Source organism: Nelumbo lutea, chromosome 1 (assembly GCF_056320005.1).
Source record: "Nelumbo lutea isolate HS-2025 chromosome 1, American lotus-T2T, whole genome shotgun sequence".
Classification (NCBI taxonomy): domain Eukaryota; kingdom Viridiplantae; phylum Streptophyta; class Magnoliopsida; order Proteales; family Nelumbonaceae; genus Nelumbo; species Nelumbo lutea.
The window spans coordinates 206,377,830-206,389,984 of record NC_142684.1 but is presented as its reverse complement, the minus strand read 5'-3'; the positions used below and the strand labels follow the sequence as shown (position 1 = coordinate 206,389,984).

Here is a 12,155-nt window from a genome sequence, read left to right as displayed (position 1 = left end):
TTGTAACTCACTTGTTGTCTTGATGCTTTTTGTAAAGAGAGATGGCTTCATACAGAGTACTAAATGTAACCTTCATCTACAAAAAACGAGTGAGAGATTATTAAGCTTGTTTATAGACCTAATTGCATATAGTTTTTTCTTTTCAACTTTCTCATTTAGAATAATAGAAAGCACATAGGAACAAACTAGGAATAGATACGAAGAGAGGAGGTCCCCTTGCCTGAGACCTCTTTACAGTTTAATTCTTCTAGATGGAGATCCATTCACTAAAATTTGGTAGGAAATTGAAGAAACATAGGTCATTATCCAATCAATACATTTCCTTCCAAACCCCAACTTTCCATAGTCATTTTTAGAAAAATCCATTCCACTCTATTATACACCTTGTCCATGTGAAGTTTGACAGCCATGAAACCACAAGAGGCCTTTGTATGAGTCATGTAGTGCATCACCTCTTAAGCTAAAAGAATGTTATCTGAAATGCCATTCTCGGGATGAAAGCACTTTGGTTGGCACAAAATCGACTTCAACCTATTTGTCAAGATTTTTGCAATTATTTATTAATCATATTACAAGGACTTATGGGCTTAAAGTATTATCTAGTTTCCAATACTTTTGGAAAAACAAATTCAGGAAACCATTTATACCCGGGCCTTCCTAGGAGCCATCTGGAAAAGAACATCCCTTATCTCTTCTTTTGAAATGTCCTTTTGAAGCTCATTATTCTCGTCATATGTTATTATTTCTTGGATACTATCCAAAGCTCTCTCAATGTCCCTAGGGTGGGATGTGGTAAAGAGATACTATTGACCTTAACTAACCCAATGGGTGCCCTTAACCCAACCCCACCCTGATCCAAATGGGCTTCTTAACCCATACTAACCCACTATTCAAATGGGTGGGAATGAATGGTCAAATGGGGTCAAAATTGCCAACCTTAGTAAATAATGGACCGCATTTGCAATGATAAGAAAAAAAAATTCCAAAGGTATTTTGGCGTGTATCATTCAAAGTCTACAATTCTAGTGTCACTTGAGAAACGAGAATGAATATTAGTAGAAAAGGAGTGCTTAGTGTTGATCGTTACCATTTACTTTGTTGTTATGGGATTGATAACATCATGGTTTTAATTGGTTGTTTGTATTATTTATTTCCCAAATATTGTTACAAGAGATGTATCCAATTTGCTCAAATTGTGATGAGTAAAAGAAGGGGAAAAGAGATCTATCTAGAGGCTCCCGCTATTGCAGGGGGCTGGGGAGTAGGGATGGCAATTTTGGCCATCCCCTAGGGGTAGCTGACTTCCCCAGCCTCATCGGGTCGGGGATGAGGACGGAGATTAATAGGGATCCCCGATCGAAGTCGGCGTCGGGGTTAGGGATGGGGAATGAAGTCTTTACCCCACTTCAACCCCAATTATATATTAAATATATGATATTATTTATATATATATATATATATATATATATATCAAAATATATTTAAAGTATTATTTATATTTTAATTTTTTTATTTATTTTAAGTAAATTTATTTTTGAGAAAGTACTGTTAATTAAGAAAAATTCGAGGGTTCAGGTTCCCATGGGGAATTTGCCTCCATCAGGGATTGGGGATAGAGGACAACTTTTATCTCCGACAGGGATCGGGATCGGGGACGGGATCCCAATCGCTCCATTGCCATTCCTATTGGAAAAGGATAGATGTAACATGTAAGCAGAGATACAGAGAGGTTGTTTCTAAAATTTGAACCCTTGTCACCCAGGTTGCAATGGAGCAACCCAACCGTTGCACCAGGAAAAGAAATCTATCCAATTTATTTAAATCAGCGTTATCATACCTAGACTTTACTAAACAGTTGAAGTGTTGAAGCAATCACTGTTGTAGTTAACTTTTTTGAATCCTTATGGTTTTTTATGCTCTGAATGATAGAATCATTGATGAAACCAGCAAAACTCTGATCTAGTGAGCTTTCTGGTTTGAATCCAATCTAGCCTAACAACCCTCATTCAATATGGAGTTCAACCTCAAAGTGCACAAGGGCCAGGTCAGTTGGGATCAACACAAGTGAATTGCGAAGTTGAAGGTTGTGTTTGGAAACAATGCAAATATGCGTGAATGCAAATATGTAGAGTGTAAAACGGTTCATATAACTTTTAAAGTTGGGTTAGTTTTTGTTGTAAAATAATAAAGAAGGCAAATGTAACTTATCTGTAATCACTTTCCAAACCGATAACTTGCAGGAGTGTGGTGTTGTAGAACTACAAAACTGAGAGAAAGAGGACGGAGTCATGCCACTTAGTCACTCTCCTTAAAACCGCATTTGCCCCCTACTGTGCAGGTGATCGCAAATTGGTCGCCAAGATAAAACAACCCATAGCCACTGGTAGGCGTGCGCTCACTTACTAGACCTCCACAAACCATAGAGAATTGATGCTCAAAAAAAAATAGAGAAGAGAAGATTGTCGAATGAATTGGTGTATAAAGACTAAGTCGACCAATACTCCTTTTTTAGAGTGTTCTCAAACCCGAATGGACACAGGGTGTCCATTCAGACAGGTGCCTCTTTAGAACAGTGCACCTGTTTGAAGAGACACAGAAAGGAAAAAGGGCATGACCTGTTTGAAGAGACATGAAAGAGAAAGAAGAAAACATTTAAAGTTGATTTTGAAATTCAAAGGTCAAATAGTTAACCCAATAAAACAAAACGATTCGATAAATTACGCGCATGCACCCGCACCCACGGCCCGGCTTGGCACGCACGTGTAAAAAGCACCCCCAACCCCCCTCACATGCATGGGATATCTATAGTATTTTCCTCCTATGGGTCCCTACCCATAGAAAGAGCAAAGCTATAGATATACTCTATCTCTACTCCTTTCCCAAGCAATGTGGGACAAGGAGTCTTCCCATGCACTCAAGAGTGGGAAGAGGAAAAGACAAAAAACAAGAGAGGGAGGAGAGAGATTCTTGAAATTTTGAATCTCCATTCAACAATCCCCCACAAGATTCAAAGTTACAAGAAGATCGAACAATCTGAGCATTGCAGTGAAAAAAGTATTCATGGTGATGTCTTTTGGATTTCAATCAACACTTAGGTATAACAAGCTATGTTACAGATACGGGTGGAGTTAGACTCCTTCAACCTTTCCCCTTTGTTGTAACTAGCTAACTTGCTAACCAACTCAACTTACTGGTTTTTTAGTGGTTCTTTTGTTTTGAAACATTTCGACCGTGTTCCCCTCTCGAAATCATGAGTATTCTAAAGAATCAACCCTAGATCTCTCTTAGAAGCGGCCACACTTTGCACTCACTTAGGTAAGTTATTAGTGTGCACTGCACACACTATTCTTAACTGATCAAGAACCTCATGCTTAACCTCCTCAAACTGTAATGAGCACTATCTTACCTTGGCATCTGAAATGGGACACAAATGATAGTGCTTTCCCAAGTCATCAAGCGACTCGTTTTTACCCATTCAATCTCATTCTAGGGATTTCCTTTCACATAAGTTGGGTGTCTATCACTAACGACTTATATAACGAGCTTTAACCCCATTCCTACCGATGCCTCATAAACTACCTTAGAAGTTTGTGGTTTGGTTAACGAATCTACAAGGTTCTTTTCAGACCTTACAAAATCTAGAGCAATTGTACCTTCACTGAGGTATTGCCTTACCAGGTTATGCCTTAAGCGGATGTGCCTTCTTTTACCATTGTATGTCTGGTTCTTGGCTTTGGCTAAGTGGCTATTGCTGCTTGGCTATCACAATGGAGAGAGATATAGATGGAACCAGTCGTGGCCAAAGTGGTATATTTGCCAAAAAGTTCCTTAGCCACTTTGCCTCAGACCCTGCGACTTAATTAATTTACATACTTTATTTTCTTGTCCTGGCATAATAAACCCTTCAAGTTGCTTATTATATATTTCTTCCTCTAATTCCCCATTTAAGAAAGTTATTTTTACATCCATTTGATGAACTACTAATTTGTAAGTGAATGCTATGGAAAACAAGACTCTAATGGTAGTTAACCTTGCAACTGTGGAGTATGTGCCAAAGAAGTCTACATCTTTCTTTTGTTTGAACCCTTTAGCAACTAACTTGGCCTTGAATTTATCTATTTTACCATCTGATTTTAATTTTTTCTTAAAAATTCATTTACAATTCAAAGCCTTAGTTCCAAGTGGAAAATCTACAAGTTCCCAAGTGTTATTAGTGACTAAAGAGTCTATCTCACTTATTATGACTTTTCTCCAAAATATTGCATCAGGTGAAGTTACAACTTCCCAATAGGTTATTGGATCCTTATCCACCAGAAATATAAACATTTCGTCACCCAAGTTTGTTTCTTTCCTTTGTCTTTTACTTCTCCTTAAGTTTGGTTCTTTCCTAAGTGAAGTACCGATTCTTTCAACACTCAATTGTTCTTGGTTTTTTGTTTGAATTTGGGAAAATTCCCTATTTATTATTTCTTTTCTCTAAGGAAAGATGTGCTCAAATAACTCTGCATCTCGGAACTCTATTATTGTGTTGTTTTCAACAACATTATCAATTGTTGTTTGTCCTAATTTCTTTCTTTTAGGTTCAAGTATTTCAATCTTTGATAGGCAGCCCCAAACTTTTAGATAGTTCAAACTAGGTTTTCTATTATGCCAAAGTTCAAAATGTATTTGTCATTTCTTCTTGAGTGGTATTCTATCATATAAGTGGCAATCTGTTAGGATTGCTTCCCCCTACAAATTAAGAGGTGCACTTGAACTAATCAACATTGCATTCATCATTTATTTTAGTGTTCTGTTAAGTCATTCTGCAACTCCATTAGATTCAAGTTGATAGGGAAATGTGGTTTCATGTATAATTCTGTTTTTTTGAATTTTTTATGATTTGTCCATCATTTTCAGTCCCTCTATCTATTCTAAGTCTTTTTATTTCTTTTCTAACTGATTTTCTACTTTAGTTTTGTAGTTTATGAAATCTTGATCAGCCTCATCTTTTGATATAAGTAGAACTATGCATATCTAGAGAAATCATTTTTTAAAGTTATATAATATCTTTTTTTTTTCGTCTAACTTCATGACATTTAAGGTCTCCTAGATCACTGTGTATAAGTTGTAATAATTTAGTTTCTCTTTGTACACTTTTATGAGGATTCTTAGTGAATTTTGCTTCTACACATACTTGGCACTTTTCATTTATAAAATTAATAGGAACATTCAAAACTCCTAATTTACATAATCATTTTAAATAAGGAGCACTAGATATCCTAGTTTAGCATGCCAAATATCAAAAGATTCAACAATATAAGCAGAAGAAGCAGTTTTATTCATAACAATATCAGAAATATTCAGTACAAATAGTCATTCAGCATTGTATCATTTTCCAATAAAAACATTATTTTTAGTTAACACGGCATTGTCTGCTTCAAATGTGGGCTTCAGTCCTACTTTGTTGAGGAGGTCTCCCAATACCAAGTTTCGTCGGATCTCTAGCACATGCAACACATCATTCAACATTAAAATTTTTCCTAAAGTCAGTTTCAAGAGCACCTTTCCTTTGCCGATGACCTTCGAAGTTTGTGAGTTTCCCATGAAGGCTTGCTCTCCCTCAGACTAAGTTGTATACTCATAGAAAGAGCTATGGTACCCACATATGTGCTTAGTAGCACCAGCGTCCAGTACTCACTCATTCGGCTTATCAACTAAGTTAGCCTCAGTTACCATGGTTGTGATTACATCCTCAGTCAAATTGACTTTTGGTTTCCCAAAGTTTTTCTTTCGGTACCGACAATCCTTCATGTAATGTTCGGGTTTGCCACATAGATAGCAATTTCCTTTCTTTTTATGCTTCTTGAATTTCTAATCATTTTTTACATTCATATTCTTTTTGAATTTTGCAGTCTTTTCCTCAACGAGATTGGGTTTGAAAAACTGATCCTCATCTTTCTTTTTGCTCTTTTCTTCTATCTTAATTTGGACCACTACTTGGTCCAAAGTAGTATCCTTCCTCTTATGCTTCATACAAGGTCTTCAAATCATTCCATATATGTGGCAATTTCTTTATGAGAGAACTGAAAATGAATTCATCCAGTAGTATCATGCCTTCTTTCGCTAGTTCCCTCACAAGAACCTGGAACTCATCAATTTAGGCAGACATGCTCATGTCTTCTTTCATGGTGAAATGCAGGAAATTGGCAATTACATATTTCATATTTCCAGCATTTTGCAGAGCATACTTATTGTCCAATGCATTACAGATTTCATAGGCATAATTGTAGGAAGAGTAAACATTGTACAGTTCATTGGACAGGCAGTTAAGGATATGGTTGGTGCAGAGGTGGTCGGTTGTAGTTTAGTGTTCTGCAACAACAGAATGGGCTAGTTTCTCCATGTTTAATGGGTTCGGTTCTGTCAAAGCAAAGGCTACCCCTAACTGCTCTAAGGCAAATAGCAGGCATTGTCTCCAACGCTTGTAATTAGTTCCATTGGAAGGTTTAATTTTAGAGAAATTGGGAACTGTTGACAGTATCTGATTCCTCATGAAGGGGTTAGCAGTGATAGGTTCCATAAATGTGGTTTTAAGATTGTTGTAAAATAATAAAGAAGGCAAATAGAACTTATTGTAATCGCTTTCCAAACTGAGAACTTGCAGAAGTGTGGCTTTGCATAACTGCAAAACTGAGAGAAAGATGGTTGAGTCATGCCACTTGGTCACTCTCCTTAAAACCGCATTTGCCCCCTATGGTGCAACTGAGTGATCACAAATCGGTCGCCAAGATAAAACAGCCCATAGGCCACTGGTAGGCATGCACTCGCTTACCAAACCTCTGCGAATCATAGAGAATTGATGCTAAGAAAAAATAGAGAAGAGAAGACTGTCAAATGAATTGGTGTATAAAGACTGAGTCAACCAACACTCCTTTTATAGAGTGTTCTCAGACTCGAATGGACACAGGGTGTCCATTCAGACAGGTGCCTCTTCAAAACAGTGCACCTATTCGAAGAGACATAAAAAGGAAAAAAGGACATAAACCTATTCGAAGAGACATGAAAGAGAAAGAAGAAAACATTTTAAGTTGAATTCAAAATTCAAAGGTCAAGTAGTTAACCCGATAAAACAAAACGATTTGGTAAATTGTGTGCACGCACTCGCACCCACGGCCCGGCTTGACACCCGAATGTGGAAAGTACCCCCAACCCCCCTCACATGCATGGGATATCTATAGTGTTTTCTTCCTATGGGTCCCTACCCATAGAGAGAGAGCAAAGCTATAGATATGCTCTATCTCTACTCCTTTCCCAAGCAATGTGGGACAAGGAGTCTTTCCATGCACTCAAGAGTGGAAAGAGGAAAAAATAGAAAACAAGAGAGGGAGGAGAGAGATTCTTGAAATTTTGAATCTCCCTCCAACAGTTTTGCATTGATAAATTTATCTTCTTACCAAATAGACCTTTAGGTGTAATGGATGCAAACACAAATTCCAATAAAGCATATGTTTTTTATCAAAAGTCCACTTGAATGCAAATTTTCTTCTTTTTTATTGATGTACTTTTATATCTTATTATCAATGTAAAAATGCATTGGTCTGTCATTTGTCAATTTAAAAATGTAATATTGCCAAACACAGGCAAAAGTGAATCAAAGTGCAAATTTACCCTGAACCGGGATTTACACTCCATTTGTATCGTTTCCAAATGCAGCATAAGCATTTGGGGCCAACTAGGATGCTACAAGGCAGCCAGACCTTTTTGCAGTTTGACTTTGTGTAAGGCTCATATAATAGAAAGTTGGCCTGCAGGGCTTTACGCCAAGTCCTGAGCATGTTGGTTGCTTAGGGTTTGAGCCAGGTCCACACCATTTTTTTATGGCCCAGAGAGGAGCAGGAGCCAGGAAGGCAGGAACCCATCCTATTTGCTGAATACTGAACACTCCCAGTAAAAGACCAATTTATAGTATAGTATGAAATCAAAACATTCTGCTGATGGTACAGACTTTGTCTTTATGCGTAGGGTCCTCTTGTCTTGTGCACATCGGGATCAGGCTCTGTATTTTATTGTCTAGTAGTGATTACATCCTTGCAGAGTTGAAATACAAATTCTAAAGTTAAAGCTCTCTTTGGGTCGAAGACTCTGGAGTTAATCAAGTTCACTGCATTCTCTAATTAGTGGACTTCCTTCCTGGGCGGGATTTTTTGAATGATTACAGGAAATGAATGATGATGCGGGTTTGGTAATTTAGATCATACCTTGCATTAAAACCAATCAATGTTCCTTTTTCTTTTTAAACAAATGGTGGGAAATTGATTGAATGGTTGACATTCTCCTCCTTTCGGTGCATCTGCTCATTCTTCAATTCTATATACATATAGTCAGTCCATTTGGGTAGCTGCTTATTATATATGCCATGGCATATGGAGACCACCTCTCCCCAAATCCTCATAAGCGGTTGCTGACTTAAGCTAAAGCTCAGCAGACTCAATTGGAATTGCTCTTAGTATGAATGAATCAATATACAATTAAATAGAAATACAGCTTGTTTGTTCAACTTGGAAGTCAACTGTTTCTGTGTAGTATAAACAAATTAAGCTGATGATGTCTCATATGAATGAACAAGAGAAGACACAACTGGGGGATGAATATAATATAGGACCCCATCCATCATTATGTGGACCTCATGAGAATTCCATTCCTTCCATCATTTGAGCTGCAACAGAAGTACTGCAGCCAATATATGCAAACCATTACAGTACGGGTCTTATAAACTCAGATCCAGAAGGATATTGCCATGTCTCTGTGTATAGGGTGGGATGGGACTAGACTAGACTAGATTCTCATGAACCAGAGAGCAGCCAACAAACCATTATCTACTTTTAACAAACCCTATCGTGTATGTCAGGTAAATGGAGAGTCCACTCACTATCCTTAATGGGAGAGTTTTCAGGTGCTGAAAACTCCAACTGTTGCATCATTCTGTGTTTCTCTTTTCTGTGTATTTGGTTCTGTAGACAAAGGAAAACCCACAGTAACACGGCGCATGCCTCTTGTGCCAAAAGCAGAACACAGTCGCTGTCTCCAGGAATTAAAATCCGTCAGACCAGTCCAAACAGAAGATTTGGAAGTCAAAATTATCGGGCCACTTTAAATGGGGGAGACGAGGAACAGCACAGGCCAAAAGGCTAGTGCAGTGTAATAGGATTTGCAGTGAAGAACAATCTCTATGGCATGGCCGGTTAAAGCGACAACCTCTAAACATGAATGACCCCACCCACTCATCACCACCATTCTAAATTTCTAATCTAATGTGACGATAAAAAAACTGGTTTCTTTTGCACCGAATTTAGCTAGCTTCTTCTTCAGTATCTGATATCTCTGAATTACTAAAGTGTCCTTCGTATTGCTAGCCAGTGCCAGACTCTCTCTACAACCTGGAATTCCCATCATACTCCTTTGAATATGCAGGCGACCCACTTAAACCATTCACTCAACCAGACCCAATTTTCTGGGTCCATTGTATCATCTCCTTGGCCCATGCTACATTTTAGATCCCACTAAGTACAACCAAGTTGGAGCCTGGCCAAGCCTGCAGCACTCATCTGTTCAAACCCAAATTATAGCCAGGGGCCCAGGCTTTTTAGCATCTAATTATTGAGCTTATTCAAGCAATTGAGATAAGATCAGTCTGAGTCCAATAATCCAGTCGACCTTGTTTGAATACTTTGTTAATGATATTATTTCATGGGGAAATCTGGATTACTAAATTTTTACCAAGTACATTAACATCATACGAACTGAAAAATGGGTCGGAGTTCTAAAGAGTTAATATTGTCAAATTATAACTTATTCACAGACTAGCTTTCAGTTTCACATTCAGATTCAGAGTTTGATTAATTTTGAATAGCAGCTGAGGAGTGAGGAGTAGTCGGGTAATTTCATGTTAAAAAGAAAGAACCCTTCCATATTATAGTGTTGATACTGTGACATGTGAGTGTGTAGAAATCCTGGATTACTTTAAGCAGAGGGGCGGTGGTGGGAATCTGGCGTGGTAGTGTGTTGCTTTGGTAATTCCTCCTATTCCTATCCATCCAGTCAAGGAGACAAGGAGGTGTTGGCTGTGGGGCTGTGGCCCATGGCTAATGGCTAGTGTCACAGGAGCTCAATATCACCCAACTAACACTAATAAATAGAGGAGCTGTCCAGTCCAAGCCAATAGTGTGAACGAAACTAGCCATTTGATTCAAAACGCCCAACAACCAACCAAACAATCTCGTTTACTCTTCTTACTAGCAGAGGCCAGAGAGGGAGAGAGTAAGGAAATCTATAAGCAAGCAAGAAAGAAAAGCGATGCAACCCAACAAAACTCGGTTCACACTTCCTCTTATAATTCTCTTCCTGTATTTGCTAACCTACCCTTCTGTGGCATACAATACCGGCAGCGGCCGTTTCGGAAGAAAGGCGTTCTCGTTCTCGTGGGATATGCCGTGGACTCCGAGCGGCAGAACCGGAACCCCGAGTACCGGCGGGGACAGTGGGTCCGGTCATGGTAGCAATTGGGATTACAATTGGGGTTGGGGATCAAGCCCTGGAAGTGGATGGGGATATGGCTCTGGGTCTGGTCGGTCTCCCAGTGGGAATGGGAGAGGATATGGGTTTGGCTTCGGTACTGGGTCGGGGTCAGGCTCAGGCTCAGGCTCAGGGTATGGTTTTGGTTTTGGTGTAGGTGGTAGTAGTGGAGCTCGTGGCGTTGGTTACGGCTTTGGAAGTGGTCCTGGCAATATTCCTAGTGGGGGTGGGGGTGGCGGTTCAGGCGGTATGGACAGCCAAAGAGGTGAACACTCCCCGTCCATTTCTGGAGCTGCAAACGACCAAGGAAACTGATGACTGAGCTACTGGTTTTCTTCTTGTACCATCCATCGAGAAACTTAATACCACAGTGATCTCTCCTCTCCAATAGGCTATAGCCTATAGCTACTGTAATTAAATACAGTAAGTGTACGAGAATAATATAATATAATAGTAGTAACTACTAACTATATATATATGGTTAGCTAGCAGAAGGAAGAAGTTTGTATTTCGAGCTTCTAACTCCATTAATGAGTTTCTGTGGTACTTTTCTCGATCGGATATTACATGATCACCAGGCGAAAGCCAGAGCCAACGTAGTATATTTAGAAATAAACCAGATTGGATCAATCTCGTAAGTAATTAATGCTATTTTCATTATAAAATAAGCCTTATCTTGCATCTTGAATCATATAATATATTGAGTTGATGAAAGGTTATATTAGTGACCCGCTGGCCGGCCGGCCACCGTCGTGATCAGGTACTCTTTTAATTTGAGCTTGGAAGGGAAGGGCAGTGGCGCGCTGGTGGTGGTGGTGGTGCCACTGCCAGTCTGCCACCATTATTAGTTCTATGCCGGTCTGGGCAGTGGACACGCTTTGGCCGTAGCTCAATAACCACATTAAAGATTAAACCAACCGATGCTTAAAAGACGCAGATTTGCCAATAAATTGGGAAATTGCGTCCACCACCTATTTTGGACGAGGCACTGTTTTGGGTCCCAGAAACAGTACCAGAATTGCTATCACAGGATTCGTAACTTGCAACGTAGTATAGCTATCGAATCAAGGCGACAAGGCCTGCCTGAGAGAGAGAGAGATCATCTGATTCTTGGCCTTATTTTCAATAGCTTTCTAAGAGTGTAGAGCTCTTTCTTGCAGCAAAAGCGCAGGGTTCTGATAACGCCTCAGTTTAACTTTTGGCCCGGTTAATGGTTGAGACCATTAAATGGTGGGTCCTGGCCCTTTGGAAATGTGACATATAAGCAAGTTATGGGGGTGCACTGCAATCCATTATCTTGCCAGTTTGTCGATAATTCTTGGTTGTTTATTCTGCTATTTCTGTTTTTTAACTAGAAGTAGCAACTAAAAGTCATTAGAAAAATCAAGAATTAAAAAAACTTTTACTAGCTTATATGAAAAAAATTAAAAATAATAATAATAATTGTACTTTGGATAGAGGTCAAAATGTGGGACACAAGCAGCAGAGAAGGATAAATTAGACCATAGCTTTTTAGTGTCATTGAAATTCCAGTTCTGGATACTGATGGTAACCCGAACTGTTATCATTTCAATATCCAGAACTGGAATTTCAATGACACT

General features: G+C 39.0%; 1 protein-coding gene across 1 annotated transcript; it reads left to right on the top strand.

Annotated features, from left to right (window-relative positions):
- The first annotated feature begins 10,194 nt into the window (after positions 1-10,194).
- Positions 10,195-11,115, top strand: LOC148880576 (uncharacterized). Its single transcript, XM_088963544.1, has one exon. The coding sequence runs from the start codon at positions 10,336-10,338 to the stop codon at positions 10,867-10,869; it is 534 nt and encodes a 177-aa protein (XP_088819670.1). The 5' UTR covers positions 10,195-10,335; the 3' UTR covers positions 10,870-11,115.
- The last annotated feature ends 1,040 nt before the right edge of the window (positions 11,116-12,155 follow it).